We start from the raw sequence: 22,623 nt of genomic DNA, 5'->3' as shown, positions 1-22,623 counted from the left end.
AAGTATGTCTGCAACTGGAGGTATGCCAATGACTTCATTGTATCTACAGAAAATCTCAAGAACAATAAGCGAAACCAGGCAACCAAGTCCAAACTAAAGCTATGGTTAGTTTCCCCCTTTTCTTTTACAAAATGAAGTTGCAGTGGTTGTGATCTGCAGTTAGGGTTGCCAGGTCCCTCTTTGCCACCGGTGGGAAGTTTCTGGGGCAGAGCCTGAGGAGGGCCAGGTTTGGGGAAGGAAGGGACTTCAATGCCATGTAGTCCAATTGCCAAAGCGGCCATTTTCTCCAAGTGAACTGATTTCTATCCACTGGAGATCAGTTGTAATAGCAGGAGATCTCCAGCTAGTATCTGGAGGTTGGCAACCCTAACTGCAGTAAAAGATCTGTGCAAGAAGGATTCCATTCCCTAGCAGTTTTTCTACCAAGAATTGCCCACATGGACAAGTACTTTTTGGGAAAGGTAAGTTTTTCAGGAAACCTGTGGGTTGGGCAAGCAAAGAAGCCCCTGCCAACTATGGTTGCCAACCTCCAGGTAGTAGCTGGAGATCCTCTGCTATTACAACTTATCTCCAGCTGATAGAGATCAGTTCCCCAGGGGAAAATGGCCACTTTGACAATTGGACGTTATGGCATTGAAGTCCTTCCCCTCCCCAAACCTGCCCTCCTAAGGCTCCGCCCCCAAAATCTCCTGCCAGTGGCAAAGAGGGACCTGGCAACCCTACTCCAAACGTATCAGTTTCTCACTGCATCCATGATTGAATTTTATAGAAAAAAAAGTCGAGGGGGGGACACTACAAAAGAGGGAGTAGTTCTTTCAACTACTGAAAAAGCTATGTGGGAGATCATGGGACACACATGAACAGAAGCCATACAGGGCGAGGGCTACTGTGCAGAGGGATATTATAAAATCACAGAATCATAGTGTTGGAACAGGCCCTTCAGGCCACTGTCCAACCCCCTGCTCAATGCAGGATCAGCCTAAAGCATCCTTGACAAGTGTCCAGTCCCTGCTTGAAGATTGCCAGAGAGTGGGAGCTAACCACCTCCCAAGGCAGCCGATTCCACTGTTGAACTACTCTCACTGTTAAAAAAAATTAAATGACATCAAGAGGAAAGGCGGGTAAGATTCAATCCTATATATCATTAAAAGTAGAAGCCTTTAACCTTCACAGATGTAGAGACTAGCTTGGCAATGCATGGGATATGCTCGCTAAAACCTCAGTGACTCTGAAACTGAATTCAGTACTGTGTATATTTCCTGGGTCCCTGCCCTTGCTCCTGTTTCTCATATTTTGCATGCACTGAATAACCCCATCCTTCAAAGGAACATGGGGCTCACAAACAATGGGAGAGGCTTTCAGGCTGTGACATTTTTTCCAGTGATGTCATCGGGAGCATGACAGGGTGTTCGAATGTAAAGAGCTGGGCTCACGAGGAAGAAGCTATTTTTTCCGGTTTTTTGTACAAGTCAAGCCAAGTTCGAAAAAAGGTTCTTCCAACGTTGCTGCCAATTAAGCAAGTCATTCAGAATCCCATCAGAACCAGAAAGACCGCAAAATAATTTCAGCTATAGAATGTAACAGAAATTAAACTTCACCCAACCTACCTGAAAACCAAATGTATTGTTCTGTGATCCGTGACGGGGAACTCCAGGGTTTTCACATGCTGTGCGACTTGGTTCTGAGACAGAGAGAAAATTACGAAACAAAGTTGAAATCTCTGTATGGGTTCTAAGAGTGTGAATCTGCAGCCAACTCAACTCAAACAGTATTCAGGAGCGTCAAAAGTAAGAGCCCCATCTTATGCAACTTCGGCTGCCAGAATCGTCTACGCTAGATATTGGAAACTCAATACAATACCAGCTACTACAGAATGGAGCAGTAAACTCTTTGATTTTGCATTAATGGCTAGATTAACTCACTTATTAAAAATGAACTAAATCAATATTTACGACAAAATGGCAACCTCTATACGACTATTACTCACGCGCCATGAATATTTATTTAATTGAGAAGTTTAGAGAATTAATTTACTAGTCACTTAGCGAGAGTCTACAACAATGGTTATATGCTTAAGACAACTGATGCTAGAGTTGATGATAGTTTAGACTGTGTAAGGCTTGGAAGCAGAAAATTAGATCTGATTCCTTCTTTTTTTTTTCCCTTCCCCTTATTTCCCTTCTTATTTTATGTATCCCTTTATAAAAATAATATTATATATATATATATATATTTTAAAAAGAGCCTGATCTGAATTTCTGGAATGAATTTATATTATGTTTTGTCAACAGAACAATTGGCTTAAAGAAAATCGACTCAAGCAAGCAGCTTGTGGCCTTTTGTTCAGAAATCAATCCACAGGACTCAGCATTCCTACTGAAAAGTATATCAAAGTGTATCCTAGTAAAACAAAGCAGATGAACACAAATTACAGAGAATGAGAACCGTCAATCTGCTGAAACTAAAATAAGTGTCTTGTGGCACCATAAACTCTATCAAATTTACTGTGGTATAAGCTTTTGTGACCCTGACCTAGCTGGTCCAGGCTTGCCTATTCTCATCAGATTTTGGAAGCTAAGCAGGATCAGTCCTGGTTAGTACTTGGATGGGCAACCACCAAGTAAGCCCAAGACCATCAGGTAGAGGCAGGCAATGCCAAACTACCTCTGTGCATCTTTTGCCTTGGAAAACCTATGGGTGCACCATAAGCCAGCTGCAACTTGACAGCACTTTACACACAGAAGCTTTTGTGAGCAAGAATCTTATTTGTCAGGTGCACATGAAGGAAATATGTGGACATTGCTGATGCAATTCATATATATGTCCCCCCCTCCCGCCATAAATTCACCAAGGGTTACTTTATGTACCATTTGGTGTCCACCTGCATCACAGAGAGGAACCATTGTCTCCTTCCTCCCCCCCCCCTTACCACATTTGATTGATGGTCTCTGGTTATTTGACACAGGGTGCTTTCACACATGCTGAATAATGCACTTTCAGTCCACTTTCAATGCACTTTAACATTCGTTTACAAGTGGGTTTTTCCGTTTCACACAGTAAAATCCATCTGCAAAGTGCATTGAAAGTGGATTGAAAGTGCATCATTCAGCATGTGTGAAAGTGCCCACAGTGTGTCAATATCCTACATATGGAGGCTTGGATACACACATCCAACTCCATGAGCAGACAGGACTTCAGTTAATACAGTGGCTCACTGGTTGTTCGCTCCCTCCCAACAGCTCTGGAGATTCTCATCCGCTGAAGCCAAGTTTTAGGCAGATGTAGATGGGGTTTCTTTGGAGGAATAAGTGACTGTCCCTGCACAAGCAGATATGGTAACCCAGTGAAAACAGCACTAGCAATAAAAGAGGGAAACGTGTGACAGAATATGACTAATACCTATGCAACGGGGAGATGACCCACTCCATGTACCATCTGCTTGACATATCCGAGTACCAGACCCAACCAACACAAACGGAAGATTACAGCTGAAAGAGACTTCTGACTGGTATATGAAGCTCTTGCCTTCCCTTCTGCCTTGCGCAGGTACTCCTGGGTCACCACAAAACTTTGCTGTAGGGAGAGATAACACAGAGCAAGCATGTCAACAATGCCTCAGGTTCCCTGGTTCTCTGTGCTTCATCATGTCTGAAGCAGAACTTTAGCACATATGTGCAAACACGGTACACAGTAAAGGAGGGGGCAATAGCTCAATGGCAGAGCATCTGTTTTGCATGCGGAAGGTCCCCAGTTCAATCCTCGGCATCCCCAGTTAAAAGAACCAGGCAGTCGGTGATGTGAAAGACTTTGGAGAGCTACTGCCCATCTGAGCAGGCAATACCAAACTTGATGGACCAAGGGTCTGATTCAATATAAGGCAGCTTCAGGTGTTCATGGATATATGCCGGCAGCAGTACAAGCTCTTCATCCCTGAATGGCCAGTGATGCACATATTGTGTCAAGCTAATATCTGGAGGGCCCAGCATTCATTTTTTACTGCTGCTTTAAATTAACAATGCCTGGAACTTCCAAGAAACATCCTACAACATTCCTCACACAAATGAACCCTAAGTACTCTGGGAGCCGAGCTACTTTTTAAAGGGAGAATTTGTTGAGAAATGCCATTATTCTTTCAAGTATTTCTCCCCAGCCTTTCCCGAGCTACACGCTATTGTTGGATGCTTTGTAACTCGCTGTATGAATGGGGTAACCATGGAAACTAGAGACCACGGCAATTTGCATCAGTCTTATTTCACTCCAGAATGTGGAGTTATGCCGAGAAAACATTAGTCTTGGTTGCAGGCTTTATCTTCGAGGGGCCCTGTCTTTTCTCAGCAGAAGTTTTCAGCCTGCTATTTTCCAAGGCACCCTGACAAGTCTGAAAGCAATAATTAATAATATTTCTGTTTTATGTCGGATAGGCCAGGGGAGCAGCAGGCATAGCTACTGATTTAGGAATTGAGTTCAGCAATAGGGGAGAAAAGAGCCCAGGATGAGAAACAAAAGGGCTGAAAGGTACTGATTCACAATGCTCCATGCTAAGTATCCCTGGGAGAGCAGCCAAGTGGAGGAAATAATGCCTGACCTGCATGTTCATGAATACAGCCCCCGCTCCCCAGCAGCAATTTGGCTTGACTGTGGTAGCCTGAAAATATGCCACTGCATCCAGACAAATTGTTACCATGCAGCACCTCTCAATGACCGCATTAATTAAGATATTACTTCCTTGCTCTTCCATGAGACTTTATTCACATGAGGCTCAAGGAACAACCAGAAAGTTTCTGAACTGGCCCTATGTCTGAGCTCAACATCCTCATTTCCATACTGACATAATCAGGCTGGGGGAGCTAACTCCATCCATCCATCCATCCATCCATCCATCCATCCATCCATCCATCCATCCATCCATCCATCCATTGTATCCCCAATGCTCTGGACATGTAGCGTTTGATTCAGAGGTAAATATACATTATTGTAATGAAATTCAACTGGGAGCTTGCGTAGTGTACTGCAGTGGCTATACAATTTAGTATGAATAAGAAAAAAAAAACCACATTGATCCAAAGTTTGCTTCAGCCAAGAACATCATAAATAGCTACTCTCTCTCGACTTCAGCCCTCTTCCCACTGGTATATGGGAATAATAAAACTGACCTCAATTGTAGGGTACTTGAAATGGTTACTGAGATAATTCTTAAAGAGACTGTGGCTCAGTTCACGCTAACCTGAGGTTTAATTAAGCCAACTATGAGCCTTTGCGGGTGAGCAAAAATATGCTTGTCGCCCAAACATGATGTAGGGTTACTGTTATCAATGACATCAGACATTGTGATGAATGCTTATTTATGCATTTACACATTTATTAGCCTCCTCTCTTCCTTTTGGAGCTCAAGGAGGCTTACAACATAGATAAAATACATACAATTTTAAAAAATCCATAAAACCCAAAATTTAAAGTCACAATTGGGACAGCTAGTAAACTTGAACAAATGCAGTCCTAAATAAAACCGTCTTCAACTGCCTCCTAAAGATCAAAAGTGAGGGGGCTAGGCACACCTCCCTGGGGAGGTTGTCCATAATCGTGGGGCTGTCACTAAAAAGGCCCTTTCTTGTGTACCCATAAAACAAGCTTCTTTGATTGATGGGGCAGTCAGGAGGGCCTCTCCCTGTGATCTTAATTCCTGGACAGGAATATAATGCCGTATGGTATACCAGTGAGTCCCCCTTTGTTTTAGTTTTGAACAATTGTGCAAATGCAACCCAATACTCTTTGATCACACTAAATAATTAGACAAAGAAAAGAAAAGAACAGTTAGATAATTGCAACTTCTGGACAGATAATTAAGATTAAGATTTGCAGGTTGATAAAATATTACTATGCATTAAATCCATAGAGCCCATCCCAATGCTGTGGACCTAGGATGCACTTGGAGCATGGGAACACCCGAAAAAGCAGAAGAGATTAGAGATACATGCTGCACAATGTAGTGTATTGAATACGAACAAATTCCACACTTCAAACAAACATAAGCAAAGTTGGTTCCAGATGTTATGTGCTTATGGGAGCTCCAGCGTATAGATAGAGCTCATATGTGTCTGCAAGGGCTTCCCAATTTCTTGTGATGTCAGGAATACCTTTATATGCATCGCTGCACATGCAGATCTCTCCTGAAAGTACAGTGAATATGAGAGCCAGTACCCATTCGGAAGTGACTTGAGGGCACTTAACACACACACACACCCCATTGGGAAGTTATGTATGTACATGAGCACCTTCAGAGCCTTGGCTCAGAATCATGACATAAGGTTGCGGATGACAAAGTCAATTCAGAACCGTCTCATGGATGCAAAGAGATTTAGGTTGTGGGTTGCAAGCTAAGGCAGCAATCGGCTGCACATACAATTCCACAATGAATGTGACAGGATTCACTTCAGAGTCAGCATGCACAGGATGGGGCTGGAACATTACACTAAATCCATAGTAAACTTCATCAACATGGTACCATTCATACTTGCTTCCCCTATGCCAATGAAGGCACAGCTCCATTTCCCTTTTTAGATAATCAAATCCACTGAAATCATTGTTTTAAAAGATCAGTATTTTTTTTTTTAAAGGGAGGGAAAAATCTATGCAAGAACCCCTGTGTAAAGAGCCAGCACACATTTGTTATTGTAATGAAATCTGCAGCCGGGGAAAAATCCATCAATGTCAGCAATTTTATGATAATAAAAAATTTCTGTATAAAACAGGTAATTTAATATAATATTGAAACAAAAGTCCAATTGTCAGAGAGACAGCCTGGAGTCTCTTCTGTACTCCTGGCAGGCAAAGTCATTACTGATGTCAGCACGAGTTTTGCCTGAGCACAGAGAGCAGTTTTCAACTTCCTTCTGGTGGCATTTTTTTGTCACATTTGACAAACTTGCTTTCAGCTGTACAAAATATGAGATGAACACTGTCACGGGTCTTTTCTTCAGTGTCTACACTCTGCTTAGAAGCCAGGAGACTCCCAGCTTGCAAAAGCAAGAATATCAAAAGGCAACATTTTCTTTTTTTTGTCTCAAACAAATTAAGGTACAGTCCTGTCTTATCAAGTCATTTCTCATTTATCCAGCAAAGGTAAGAACAAGGAAAAACACAACTTTCACCAGGGTCACAACACACAAAAAGAGCTGCTCTGATTACCTGAAAGAAGATTGTGTTTTCCCCCACATGTGTAATCCACAAAAAGAGGGGGTTATCTTAACTTTGGGAGGGAAGGTGGCAGCCATGGAATAGCCCGATCTCATCAGATCTCGGAAGCTAAGAAGGGTTGCTACTTGGAAGGGAGACAACCAAGGAAGACTCTGCAGAGAAAGGCAATGGCAAACCACCTCTGCTTCTCACTTGCCTTGAAAGCCCCTTGCTGGGGTCGCCATAAGTCGGCTGCAACTTGACAGCACTTTACACACACGTCTTAAAATTGCAAAGAAGTTCTGGTTAGAAAAAGAAGAAGAGTTGGTTTTTATACCCAATTTTCTCTATCTTTTAAGGAGTCTCAAACCAGCTTACAATTGCCTTCCCTTCCTCTCCCTCACAGACACCTTGTGAGGTAGGTTGGGCTGAGAGGGTTCGGAGAGAACTGTGACTAGCCCAAGGCCTCCCAGCAGGCTTCATGTGGAGGAGTGGGGAAACCAACCCGGTTTACCAGATTAGAGTCTGTCGCTCATGTGGAGGAGTAGGGAATCAAAACTGGTCCTCCAGATACAGTCCACTGCTCCTAACCGCTACACCATGCTGGAAAAACCCTGCTGTTTATAACCCTCTTCTTTTACAGGGGGATTGTCTTATGTTCAGGGCTGTCTTTCTTTCCAGGATATGTAGCAATGCAGCGGTAACACCACGTAGCAGGTCCTGCAACTGCACCCTCCCTCAGTCCTCCTTCCCAGCCCAACTTTCTCCTGCATATCCCATTAAATTCTACTTTACTAATGTTAATCACAGTTAATATTCACCAGGGTTCTCTTTTGACTGGTATTTTACCAGCCAAATCATGGCAAGATGGAACCCCTGACTGGCACGAATTGCAAGTCACCACTGATCCTGATAAAACATTTAACTGGGGTGAGGAATGTTGGTGAAGACATGGCCCTGCAACCTGCTCCTTATTCCATTAGCAGCTAACCGATCCTCAGAGTTCTGTCTGTCTCTGCACCAGCTCAAAGTGGGTGGTGGTGTAATGGGAAGCATACACAGTGGTCCTCTGCTGCATTACCAAATATTTTTGACAGCTTTCATGGAAACACCTGTCGGAATAAAAGGAAAACATCAAAGAACTACTTACGTAAACATTGAGGTACTTCGCCACTCCATGTTCCATTACCAATGCAGGTCAAAACAGCAGGAAAAGATAGCTCATAGCCAGGTGAGCAGACATAGCTAATGCTAAAGCCCCAGTCGAAATTTGTTCCTTCCTGTCTTCCATTAGAGATCTGGGGTGGATTTGGACAGGTAACAGCTGCAACGACATTTACAATCATTAGGCACAGCAGCTGCAAATGTCCCCAGTGCCTACAGTTACTAGGTGAACCATATGTGCTAATTTAACATTTTTGGAGGACAGTATAGGAGGATCTCTCCCCCATCCCATGCACAGTAACCATGTTTCCTTGCTGCTTCTTTCAGGATACACGGTGTTTACTTCTTCTCATGACCTAATATATGCTGAAACACATCCTGCAGTGAGTGGAGAACATACAGATGCTAAAAACCCTCTAATCCCTCCCCATGCAAAATTGACATATTTCACTTATGTAAATCTCTATAAAAAGACCTAAGTACTCTATAAATAGGCCAAGGTACATTAAAACATAAAAAAAAATTCTTTCTATCGCCATTATCAAGTTTTAAGAAAGGGAAATGGGATTTCCCAAAGAGAATGTAATTATGACGATGTCACTGAATGTGTTACAGTGCAATTTTGAGCACAGGGGAGAAAGGGTTACCCTCTACCCCTGAGCAGTGACCATGACACACACACACACCCGCCCACTTATTTTGAGCCCTTTCTGTAGGCGAAACTGACCTGAACAAGAAGCAGGCCATTTTATTACAGAGCTTTGCAATGCCCTTTCACGGGCTGTGAATTTAGCCCTTCCCCTCCCTTTCCCCCGTTCCTTTTCCTTTCCCCTCCCCCCATCCTTTCCATCCTGTTCCCTTTTCCTTGTCCCTCTTTATGCCCATAAAAATCTCTGTTGGCTCCTCTACTCTTCATTTGCATGATTTCTCTCAAGAACTGAAATTGAAGGCATTAACGGAGAGACCTACGACCAGGGCGCTATTGTTAGTTTTAAATTTTGTGATTGTATTTATTATTGTGTTATTTATATTTGTGTTTATTGTATTTATTTATGTTATTAGCCGCTCTGAGCCTGGCTTAGATCGGGAAAGGGCGGGGTAAAAATATAATACATTTTTTAAAAATAAAATCATTCTATACATTGGATAAACTGTATTTTGTTGTAACTCCTTTGTGAGTTGGTCCTTTATCATTTAAATCAACTTGCTATCCCTGATAAGTTGCTTGTTTTATACTGATATTGGTGTTCAGTTTTTTTGTATTATTTTAATAGTTTGTAATCGTTTACTGCACATACTGCATATCACCTTGGGAAAGGGTTGCCAATCTACAGGTACTAGCTGGAGATTTGCTATTACAACTGATCTCCAGCCAATAGAGATCAGTTCGCCTGGAGAAAATGGCCGCTTTGGCAATTGGACTCTAGGGCATTGAAGTCCCTCCTTTTCCCCAAACCCCACCCTCTTCAGGCTCCAAAAACCTGTCACTGGTGGTGAAGAGGGACCTGGAAACCCTACCTTGGGAGCACCTCCTCCAAAGTAATAAAGGACTCTTGTATATAAAGAAAAACATGTGATATAAGCACTATAAACATTCTTTTCATATTATTTTGGGTATATATTAAGCATACAACTAAAAGAGTAATGTCTGAAGGGCCCCTAACAAGACACCACTTCTGTTTTATGCAGACTTATACCCTTCTAAGCTCACCAATCTAAATTGACCTAGAAGAGACAGCAATGTAAGACTACACGAGAAACAAACAGGAAAGAATGAATTATGAGCATCATAACCAAATTCAGCAGCAAGAGAGTCAGAGTCAATAAACAGTGGGAGCCCTATACACCCCGCCCATTCTCTTTATTGACTCTGGTTCATTTCTGTTACAATGCTCTTAATTCATTTTTAAAAAATTCATAAAAATGAACAAAAATGTTCAGTGAATGGAAGAACAAAAGCTTTTATAAGGAGACGGTCTTCATAAATCCGTCTACTGGTCATTTTACAATTAGATGAAATAAGAGGGCGAAACACTAAAAAGGCACAGTAAAGGACCCACTAGATGTAACAGGGATAGGGTTGCCAACCTCCAGGTACTAGCTGGAGATCTCCTGCTATTGCAACTGATCTCCAGCCGGCAGAGATAAGTTCACCTGGAGAAAATGGCCGCTTTGGCAATTGGACTCTTTGGCATTGAAGTGGGGGGATACAACTCCAGTTCCTTCCACCCTTACTAACTAGCCATTATATCAAATCACCCAAAGCTCCCAAACTTCTTATTTTTCATCCAGCTTGGGGGAAGGAGGGAAATCCCTCCTCCAGAAAAACAGGAGACTGTCAAATGCAGAACAGGCTATAGTACAAGTCATGTATTGTGCTGGCCTTCTAGAGAGAATATTCTATAAAAGCATTGAAAATCCAAAATGGTACCTTTACACAAAGGGAGCATTCCACTCCATGTGCCATTAGTGGTGCAAGTCCGAAATGTGGAGCTGTTGGATTCCATTGTGTACCCTGGCTGGCACATATATGTAACATTTTGTCCCACAACAAAATCATCACCATATCTCAGGCCATTGGCTGGGATACCTGGATCCCCACAACTGATTACTACGGGGGAAAAAAACATTGATACACATGATGGTCAATCAACACAACTACATATGTATGACAGGAAAAAAATATGACAAAATTTGTATACTATTTACATTGTAAAAAAAACCCAAATCTATGACTCCTTAAACACTTTGTATTCGCAAATTGATTATGCTTTTATAGAAAACACTAACTTTTGTGTATAAGGCTTTGTACAGGTCAAATTCGTGAGGCCTAAGGAATGTTTCTTACTTGGCTTTCTGTTGGGCAGGGGGGAAAAATGTAACCGAATGCTTTAAATGGGTTTCTCCTGTGCAAGAAATTATGGGATGGGAAAATAGAATGGTTAAATGTAAAGTGTCATTTGAAAAGGGGCTCGGCTATGCACATCTAAAACGTATGCTGGGCTCAACATCAGTTAGAAAAAAATAATGTAATGACTTCTTCTCCCTTCTGCTATTTACATCTCTTAAGCCACAGTACGATCTTTGTGCCGATGGAATTATCCACTGGTAGAAGAAATGTATCAAAGCACAAGTGTATAAACCTGTCAATTCTCATTTCTTGAAATCTCATTTTTTAATTCCCCTTTTACATGTTTTCCCCATAATCCACTTGGTTTCCACTAGGTTTTTGACTACTGGTTTATGTTTGTTTTGTTCCTATCATATTTACTACTTTTCCAGTTGATTGTAATATGTCCTGATTGGAAAAACACAATTGCACAACTAGTCATGACGAAACTAGGTTAAACAAAGCAAAAAAACAAAGCTGTCTGCAAAGTGCTTTCCTTTAAACCCAACTTTTCTACATTGTGGAATGTAGCCTAGAGCTCTCATCTAAATTGCCTTGGCAATTTACAGCGTCATCCTATGCAGAGTTACTCCAGTCTAATCCCTTTGAAATGAATGGGTTTAGACTGGAGTAACTCTCTTTATGATTGCACTGCAAGTCATTGAAAAGTTGTCTGCAAACTATGTAAGAAACAAACAATATCATGGCAAGAAAATATGGGATCTCCTCCTTGTGTATTTGAACAAAACAAATTCCTTTCCAGCCCACTCATCATATACTACCAAAGGACCATTGATGAACACTCATCCTTGTTGACTGTTGTAACAGGTTTCTTACAAAATAAAACACTTTAAATCAAAACTTACTTGTACAATTGGGCAAGGAACCAGACCACGTTCCATTGGCAGTACACTGTCTTACAGACGGTCCAGACAGAATATAGCCTTCCATGCAGGAATAGATTACAGAACTAGCAAACGTAGTGCCATCTATCCGAAAAACCTTTCCATTGGAGGTCGTTCCAGGGTTGCCACACTGCACAGCTAGAAAGTCAAATACAGAAATTTAGGAAAGTCAGTGGAGTATGATTTTAAAAGTTTTCGGACCACGTTTCAAAAAATATTCCCATGGTTTTAAGAGGGAATTAGACTAAATATATTTCATAGGAGAGGCGTGCAAACTTGGACAAATTTCACTCATTTCCTTCCATACTCATATTGTTTTGATGCATCAACTGTTCTGTTTTGTATCATTGTACACATTCAATACATGTTCTAATCTGTACTTCCACAGTACTTCACTAATGTGTATCCTCAATATCTACCCAATACATTCTCTCCCCCTCCCAATATTTAATGAAAATTATAATAATGCCATTCCTGACTTTCTGGTACAGAATGGAAATGACCATTTTGCAAGTGCACACCCCTAGTCTACACAGGGGTTCCATGTGCATGCTTAATCTTTTAGAGAAATAATTGATCCAATTTCTCCCACTCAAAGGAGAGAGAGGAAAAGAACCATGCAAACCGCACAATGCACTCTTGATGACAGTCTACTTTATGGACAGGGTTGCCAACCTCCAGGTACTAAATACAAAATAAGAACCCTATGCTGTAATGAGAACTCCACAAAAATACACAGCACACAGCTCAAAACAATATATTAACAAGTGTACCAAAACAACTACACAAGAAGGAATGAACACCAACTACAAAAATATAATATCAAACATCCAAGTACACGATGCAATAAACAATAGCCAATACAATAAACCACAACCCTCAGGAATGTCTGTAAATAAATATTCAAAATATAGGAAATTGAACTGTCTTGCAACCAAAGTCTTTGGTGGTCCAGAGGGCAGACACCTCAGTAACGCGCAAAGAAATGCTTCTTGAATATCACCATGCCGTACTGTTAATCCGGCTTGAAAGGCGAGCACACTTTGCAGCAAGCTGAAGGGTCCAGCCGAGAAACGGACCAATTCCACCGGGAAAGTGGTAAGGACAAGGAGGAACGTGTATCCTAGATAATTAATCACGTTTCGCCATAAGGCTTCTTCAGCTTATAGAATTTTATATGACCACAGAGGGTTCTTCTACCAAGATTGCAAGTACAATATTCATGTGGGGGAGCATGTGGGGGAGGTAGGATTGCCAACCTCCAGGTACTCAGCAAACTAGAAACAGCACTTCACAAAGCTAGACACAATGATTATAAAGTAGTGGTATTTAATAACATATCCACCACTGATAGTATGTAGGCAAAAACATGAGTTGTTAATTATTGCCTTAAAAGTAACGCTGAAGAGAGGACTATGCCTTGTTACAACGCAGAGTATGTTAATAACAGCCAGCGTTGGTCCCTGAAGAAGGCGTTAATCGCTGAAACAGAAAGATCACCGGGCTTCTGTTGAGAACAACTGCACTACTGAATTGCTACTCTCAAGAAGCATATCTGTGGAAGAAAGGGAGGTTGGCACCCCCTTTCATGGACTTACTTATAATACTGTTATTTGTTTGTAACAAGGCATAATCCTCTCTTCGGCGTTACTTTTAAGGCAATAATTAACAATACATGTTTTTGCCTACATACTATCAGTGGTGGATATGTTATTAAATACCACTACTTTATAATCATTGTGTCTAGCTTTGTGAAGTGTTGTTTCTAGTTTGCTGAGTATCCTACAGCACGCTAACCTTTGTTTACCACACCAAACCTCCAGGTACTAGCTGGAGATCTCCTGCTATTACAAGTGGTCTCCAGCCAATAGAGATCAGTTCACCTGTAGAAAATGGGTGCTGTGGCAACTGGACTCTATGGCATTGATGTCCCTCCCCTCCCCAAACCCTGTCCTCCTCAGACTCCACCCCAAAAACCTCCCACAAGTGGTAAAGAGGGACCATGCAACCCTATTTATGTAGGGAATGGGCTTACGGCATTCATCCACATAGCTATTTCATAGTCCATGAACTGGTGCAATAACATTGCCATACTTAGGTTTAGGATATACCCTCCGAGCTATGCAAATAACAAAAGAACAGCAGTTGGACTTCTCTACAATTATATGGTTACTGATTAACACTTTGGCCTACAAGTAGTAAATGAATTTTACCTTTACATTCTGGTTGTCTTCCTGTCCAACTTCCATTTGCTAGACATGTCCTTTCCTCTGATCCATGAAGGATGTAACCAAGCTCACAAGAGAATTGCACAGTACTTTTAATTCTAAAATTGCTTGCTTCTCTGGAACCATGACCTGGGGTTCCTGGATCTCCACAAGATCCTGCATTATCACCTAGAATTTATAGCACAGGGATTATTTCAGAGCACATAAAAATTGGATGGATTATACTCATGTATATTTATGTTAACGCAGCAACAGAAACTGAGTGCATATGCAACCATAAACGACATAATGTTGTGAGACAGTTTTGTAATCAATGCAAAATAAAAATGCACTATGAAAAAGCACACAGAAACTCTACGTATTCATGTTTTCTTTTGAACTTTAAATGTGTAGCATCTAATTATGTCTCCAGGAGTATGAAGAGGATTAATAAAGAATACTGTAATAAAGAAGAGTCTGCTTCAATCAGAACATGCAACTAGTGTATGCTCTTTTCTTTTAGCTCATAGTGATTAAAAATAAAGTAAAATCCAGAATTCACTTTGTTCCAGCTCACTGTGGAATGTCCAATTCTCCATTTACCAGTAGTCAACCGTTGGGCTAGACTAGCTAGGAATAATATCGATATTTAGCCGGATAGTTAATACTCAAATATTTATAATAAATTAACCTGTATTGTCCAGAGTAAAACACACTATTTAAAATACAGAAACAAGGGACGTATTACATTGGATATATAACACTCATCCAGATGACTCAAGTAAATGACTTGCTGAAAATGTTAAAAGAAAGGTGAATAAATCCCAGAAAAACCTGCCAGACTGAACTAACAGAAAAGTTCTTGTTCCTTTAATTAGGCTCTGAATGTGGTCAACATTCCATCAAAGGTGCCCATTGATCCAAGAAGAGAAGAGATTTTCTTTGCTCTTTAGCAATTGTCTACACTGGTCAATATTTGGCCATTTTTAAAATCCCAGTTTGGAGACCCACATATAATGAAGGGACTGTAAACCAAGATGGTTTTGTGATGTTTGAATGCCCCCCTTGTAATCCAGGAAAGAGGCATGGTTCTACTGCTACTTATTCACTAAAGTAAAGGGTCTACTTACATGGCTACTCTTTATATAGAAATGTAACTACCACATAACCTATTGCTCTTCAACTTTCATTTCCTAAAAGGGCAAAGGCAAACTAAAGAAATGGAAAGAGATCTTCCAGCATAGCTGCTATAGTTTCGAAAAGCTTAAAAACTGCAGTGCTGGGTGGGGGAGAGGTTTAACCTCTTCTTCCTGCACTGTTTCTAAGGCTCTTTGCCCAATGGGCCAAAACATATAAGAGTAGGGTTGCCAACCTCCAGGTACTAGCGCCTGCTATCACAACTGCTACCACAACTGCTATCACAACCTCCTGTTATCACAACTGATCTCCAGCTGATAGAGATCAGTTCACCTGGAGAAAATGGCTGCTTTGGCAATTGGCTGCTTTGGCAATATGGTATTGAAGTGTCTCCCCACCACAAACCCTGCCCTCCTCAAGCTCCACCCCAAAAACCTCCCGCCGGTGGCAAAGAGGGACCTGGCAACCCTATATAAGAGCCTATATGGTACCTGTATTTTCCTCCTGAGGGACACATAGCAGCTTCTTGGAGGGATGTGGTTAGCATTAGGAAAATTACTTAGGGTAAAACCCCTGACCCGGATAGCCCAGGCTAGCCCAATCTTGTCAGATCCTGGAAGCAAAGTAAGGTTGCATGGAAGACCTCCAATGAATACCAGGGTTGCTACACAGAGGCAGGAAATGGCAAACCACCTCAGAACATTTGTTGCTTTGAACACCCTATGGGGTTGCCATAAGTTAGTTGTGACTTAATGGCAAAAGGGGGGCATTAAAGCATGCCTCCCCAAACGTTGCATCCCCAATTCCCACCTCCAGTTGCTTTTAAGATTTATTTATTTTTTAAAAAAATATATGAATCTTCTGCTTTATTAACTATTTTGGCTGTAACTTATCAAGCCCTGAAAACACTACTTATACAGCAATTTTATATGACCATTGACCTGGGTGCTACAGAAACAGCACTGAACCTTCTAGTTATTACATTTATGTATTTGTGAAAATCCAACTGTTTGTGGAATTTTACAATCATGACTTTTAAAAAGGACTTGAAAAAAATATCCATACAAAACCAATGGAAACAGTCAACGTTTAGCAGAGTCTTCCAGAAGCAGGTTTCTAAACCCTTACCTGATGCCGATTTAGCACTACTGGTGTCTTAACAGTAGTTATGAGATTGCCGGAAGGCTTGAGCCCCCCTCCCCAGATTCCACTCCCATCACCAGCAAAATCCCTTCTGCCCTTGTCCTTGTTAACTATAGTGTAATATTCTGTCCACACCAATATCGACTATATCGATACCAAACAAAGTTAAATTTCATATCAGAATTTTTTTAAAAAAACAAGTTTTATAGATTATTATTTTTTATTTTTATTTTTTTTTAAAAATCAAGTTTTTCAAGACCTGGTTTCCTGTTAAGCATGGAGATCATTTGATAAAAATGTGGAGAATCCATCTCGAAAGGAAAGAATAATAAAGATGTCATTTACGGGATGGGCAGGAGCAGGCCAGTCCATCGGCCATTCCCAATTTCATAAAGATGGTTCTGAGATCACAGGGACATGGTCTCTTGAGGTTCAATAAAGCAGTACGTTCCCACATTTCTTTCAGTACTGTCTGCTTCTCTCAACCACCACTGCCCCCACCCAAAAAAATGTAGCAGGATCAAACTGGCCTCCATTCCTTCTTTTCTTTTTTTTTTGGCCATCAAGTCACAGCTGACTTATGGGGACCACGTAGGGTTTTCAAGGCAAGAAACGTTCAGAGGTAGTTCACAATTACCTGCCTCTGTGGCAGATCAATGGTCTGCCACGGAGTCAGACCAATGGTCTATCGAGGACAATATCGTCTACTCTGACTGGCAGCAGCTCTCCAGAGCTTTAGGTAAAAGTCTTTCATGTCAGCCTATGCCTTGGGGTTTGCCTGCCTTCAAGTGGTGCAAAAATATAATAACAGAGTTGCTTTAGGGAAAGGCTTATTTAGAAATTGCAACTACTATGGCTCAAAATAAAAAAAAAATATCACATAGATGTATACAATACTTTAAACTAAGTGAAATAGTGTTGGATATATATAATAAACACTATAAAATAAAACTTGCCCCACTATTTCATCCCCCGAGTCCTTAGTCACCCCTCTCTCTGCCTGCCTCAGCTCCTCCAGTTGAGCTACCTTGGCCTCAAGGAAGTGAACTTGCTTCCTAAGAGCCAGGAGCTCCCTGCACCGAGCGCACACCCACGACTTCTGTCCAGCAGGCAGAGAATCATACATGTGACACTCCATGCAGCACACTGGATAGCCCGCCGACCCCTGCTGGCTTTCTACCTTCATAACTGGTATTTTATTAATTAATTTATTATTATATTATTCTTTGGTGTTGTAACCCTGCCCTTTACTCTCTTGCACTCTTCCTATACCAAATAAGAACTGAGTGCCGAAGTTCCTTACCCTGCAGCTATCTGCTGCTAATTCACATAGATATTCAAGTTGCTCGGTACTCCAAACGGATGGAGAGAGTTACTCTGCTAAGATAAAAAGATTTTATATTCACCTACAGATCCCCAGTCACGATCCACAGGCTAAGAGCCACAGGGCAAGAGCCTCTGGCAAGCAGGAGCTTTGGAATTTAAATGCTCACAGCCCCCACCTCTCAGACACCTCTCAAGCACAAAATCTATACTTTACTTTCAGTACAATAAAAGGAATGACCCCTAGCAGGTGAGCTTCAAATTAAGTCACAAAACATTCCGGCCAAAATGCAAACTACGAACTTGAAACTCAAAATTTTTGCTATTCTCCAAGTTTGTAAAATTCATGGATCATAGTTTTTTGGGGGAGGGGGGTATTATATATGATTGGCCCAGTGTTCAGGACATCAAATATTTCTTAACTCTCATTCAGCTGAGAGTTACTGTCACCTGCTCCATTTTTGGGTTTCAAAGATGTGTGAGAAACTGGCTCACGACTACTAATTTTGTAATGACCAAATGGGCAGATATGAGTCTGACAGACAAAAGTGCAGAATTTTTCAGCTGTGTTTGTCAGCAAATGTGTCACTCTACCTTCTGTTTTTCCTCCTTGAATATTAGAAAAAATGCCCATTATTGTAAGTGGATTACACATATGGAGGAAGGACTGATATACTAAAGCACCTCTGTGCCCACTGGGCAGAGACTTATTGTACTTCTCTGAGGCATTTCACATTTCTCCTTGGGAATTAATAGCAGCCATTCACTTATGTGCAGGAAAGCAAAATGATATAATCAGGGACACCACTAGGATGGCCAACCTCCAGGTACTAGCTGGAGATCTCCTGCTGTTACAACTTATCTCCAGCCTATACAGTTCAGTTCACCTGGAGAAAAAGGCTGCTTTGGCACTTGGACTCGATGACATTGGAGCCCCTCCCCTCCCCAAACCCCACCCGCAGAGTAGACAATATTGCCCTTGATAGACCATTGGTCTGACTCATTAGACATTTCCAGATGTTATAGGGAAGGCACATACATCTTTCTTGTAAGAATGCACATACATCTGTTTGTAAGAAAGAGCCAACACATGTTCAGTTTAAGAAGGAAACTGGAATAGTACCTGCATAACTGTGGGATTTGAATCACATATTCAGTTGCACATGTATTGACTGTAACATGAGAATTATTCAACCCACATACAAAGAACAATCAAGTATACACTATACTCAGGTTGTACATGCGTTTACAGTACATTCTTGACCTTTAAGGGCAAAATCCCTTAGGAGGCCAGGAAGGCGCTGCACCAGTGTTGGGGCCCTTCACACCGGTGTCCAGGTTACTTATGTCGCCGTAAGTGGCCCTAATGCTAGTGTGTGTGGGGGGCAGCAAACACCAGTCTCCGGACGTGGCGGCGGCAGCACCAGTCCAGAACGCCGGCGGGGCCTTCCACCAGCGTCCCACTGGTGTAAAGGCCCACGCCAGTGTCCTGGGATGCATTTCAGCATCCTGGGAGGCGTTCCTGGGGTGTTCTGGGGGAGGAGGTGCCGTTAGGCAGCCTCCTGTTCCCGTTCGCCCTGGGTACACTGGCTTTTTAGCAGGCACAGCCTTGCTTTTCTCAATGGGGCAAAAAGCCCATTTAAAATTTTAAAAGCCTCAAAAAGGCTTTTAAAAAAGGCCTCCTCCCCACAGTCCCTGCATGCCACCAGCTCAGGAATGGGCTGCTACTGTAACTTGTGAACAGGTTAGGATAGGGCAGCTTCATGCATTCATGATGGTTATGGTTTTTCCTTGTCCTTGATGACCCAAGGCATTGAGAATCATTAAGAATCCTATCAGCATAGTCCTATCCTTTCATATGCATAACCCCATCTGGGTTTCTGTTTCTTGTTCACTGGTGTGTGTTGAGAAGTGGCACAGATAAACTTTACACAAATGCTTTATTGTAGCCTACATAAGGGGGACTTCTGTTTGGTGAATGCCACACCTTAAAAAAGGGAATAGGTGTTGAAATATTTTCAAAATGACACTGAAAGCCTCTTTCCACTAAATGCTGTTCTTCAAGAAAATTAGATACCTGGGATGTCACTGAGAATGAACTCATAACACATGTTACATCAGTACAGGGTAACTGTATCAAAGAGTAATTCTACATGTTAAACAAAACCAAGTCAACAGAAGGAAATTCTGATGCAGAAACACTCCATATGGAACTCAACTTTCTGCTCAGTAATATGTAAGCAGCATATAATATAAATATTCATCATCAACTGGTCAGCGGTCCTATCTTACCGTATTTCTGTTTTTCATTTTAAATATTATGAGAAACATTTCCCAAATTGGCATTCCTTGCAGGCATAAAGTGGAACTTAGCTTGGGCTTTAAATAAATATCTGTTCATTTTATACATTTACTTATTTAATTCATTTATGCCCCACCATTCTCCCCATCTATTAAGGTATCTGAAGCTCACGAAAAGCTCATACCCTGCCAGAAATTGTGTTAGTCTTTAAGGTGCTACTGGATTCTTGAGCTTTTCTACTGTTATTGACAGACTGATATGGCTACCCATCGTGATCATTCTCCCCAGTGGGTCCCAAAGCAGCTTCCAGTGTCTTCTCCATTTTATCCTCACAATAATCCTGTGAGGTAGGTTAGGCTGAGACAGAATGACTGGCCCAGGTCACCCAGTGAGCTTCAATAGCATGAGTGGAGATTTGAACCCGGGCCCCCAATATACTACTCTAGCACTCCTAGCCACTACACCATGCTGTCTCTCAAATATATACATTGTAAATTTTAAAAATATGTAAATTATATATAAATTTTAAATATTGGGGGTTTAATTTTCACTTCCAGCCAAATCAGTTCCAGCCAAAACTAATATAAGCTTAGAATTGCATTCAAAAGCACATTCACATACTTCAAAAGTGTACCTGAGCAATGAGGCATAGATCCACTCCAGTGTCCATTTAACTGGCACGTCCGAGATGGTTGTCCTACTAGTGAACGTCTTCCTGTACAGGAGTAACGGACAGTGGAACCAAATGTATATTTTTCGCCAGACAGGATCACATTGGGAGGAATGCCAGGATGACCACAGTCAATCACTACGATACATAAATATTGGAGATAAAAATTACGTTATAATCTAAATTACATTATCATCTAAATTCTCCACTCTTGTATTTTGCATTATTTACTTGACATTAAAACATTTACTTATGCTGTGGCCCCCTTACCTGTATCTTACCTGAGCTGAAATTTAATAAGTGATTGTTGGTTATATATGTATACTCATGTTTGCGTGTATATTTATTAGGACATGACTATCCTGCCTGAGCTACAGCAGGAATGCAAGGAAAACAGAGATGTCAGAAAGTGTACTATAAATATTTCAGGTCTTTGTTTCTCAGTTTTCATGCCTTATTTCATGGAACTGCCTCTGAAGCACCTCCTAGTCTGACTATGGAAAGATGGTCAGAATTTATTCCTTTCCAGTCCTATGCAATAGCTGATAGACATCCTGTTATATCGACCCACCTGCCTTTTCTCTTCTAGATGAAATTTTGGAAAATGTTGGTGAAACTGGGAAATGTCAGTAAACAAGGCTTCATTTAAGACAGCGTTCACTGGAGCCTGATGGACCAATTCGGCTCTAATAGGTTCAGTACACTGTCAAGATACAGCTTCTTAAATGTTTATAATATTGCACTGACAATCTATGTTGTGTAAACTACTGGCTCTCTTCCCAATTGATTTTTACAATTAATCCATGCTTTCAAAGACTGATTGTGATACATATTTGGGATTTTATATTTCTTTTAAGAAATGGACAGTTTTGCACTATGCTGTAGGATACATGGTAATTGCCCTAAAATGTATGAGATAAAGTAATAGGAAGAATGAACAAAGCATCTGTCAGTAGCTGTACAGTAACCTTTGCCTTCCTCTTTGTATCTTTTCAATGTGTGAACTCCCATACATGTATTTTTTTTTTTAAATAAACCACTGAGTCAGGTTATTGGACTTCAGATATTGATCTTTTTATGCAGCAGCAAATCAAAATACTTTACCAAGTGTACATTCAAAAGAGGGCCACAGTCAATCCTGCTACCTTGATAAGTAAACCTGTATGATAGTTGGATTTGCAAAGATGTGTGGGTAACATTCACATGTTATGGATGGGTAGCAGTGTTAGTCTGTCAATAGCAGTAGAAAAGAGCAAGAGTCCAGTAGCACCTTAAAGACTCACAAAATTTCTGGCAGTGTATGAGCTTTTGTGAGCCACAGCTCACTTCTTCAGATCATACCCTGCCAGAAATTTTGTGAGTCTTTAAGGTGCTACTGGACTCTTGCTCTTTCCTACTGCTGTTGACATGTTATGTTGCTCTCTGGTCCCTGAAACGAGGGTGCCACACACAATCTTGGATTACTCTAGTTTTTATTAAGAAGAAGAAGAGTTGGTTTTTATATGACAACTTTCTCTGCCACTTAAGAGATAATCAAACCGGCTTACAATCACCTTCCCTTCCCCTCTCCACAACAGACACCCTGTGAGGTAGGTGAGGCTGAGAGTGTGTGACTAGCCCAAGGTCACCCAGATGGCTTCGTGTGTGGGAGTGGGGAAACAAATCCAGTTCACCAGATTAACCTGGTTCTCCAGATCAGACTCCACTGC

The 22,623-nt window shown here is 41.3% G+C and overlaps 1 protein-coding gene across 1 annotated transcript in view; it reads right to left on the bottom strand.

Moving 5' to 3' along the window:
• CSMD3 (CUB and Sushi multiple domains 3) overlaps positions 1-22,623 on the bottom strand; it is a 712,581-nt gene that overhangs the window by 36,387 nt on the left and 653,571 nt on the right. Inside the window, exons 57-63 of the mRNA XM_056854045.1 lie at positions 20,879-21,052; positions 14,346-14,528; positions 12,094-12,270; positions 10,769-10,948; positions 8,324-8,497; positions 3,400-3,573; positions 1,608-1,681 (exon numbers count right to left, since the gene is read on the bottom strand). Of these exons, the coding sequence (XP_056710023.1) occupies positions 1,608-1,681; positions 3,400-3,573; positions 8,324-8,497; positions 10,769-10,948; positions 12,094-12,270; positions 14,346-14,528; positions 20,879-21,052 (1,136 nt within the window). The remainder of the gene's footprint in view (positions 1-1,607; positions 1,682-3,399; positions 3,574-8,323; positions 8,498-10,768; positions 10,949-12,093; positions 12,271-14,345; positions 14,529-20,878; positions 21,053-22,623) is intronic.

The sequence above is a fragment of the Euleptes europaea genome, chromosome 8 (assembly GCF_029931775.1).
Source record: "Euleptes europaea isolate rEulEur1 chromosome 8, rEulEur1.hap1, whole genome shotgun sequence".
NCBI classification, from domain to species: domain Eukaryota; kingdom Metazoa; phylum Chordata; class Lepidosauria; order Squamata; family Sphaerodactylidae; genus Euleptes; species Euleptes europaea.
The sequence above is the reverse complement of the archived record's forward strand: the minus strand, read 5'-3'. Positions and strand labels throughout refer to the sequence as shown.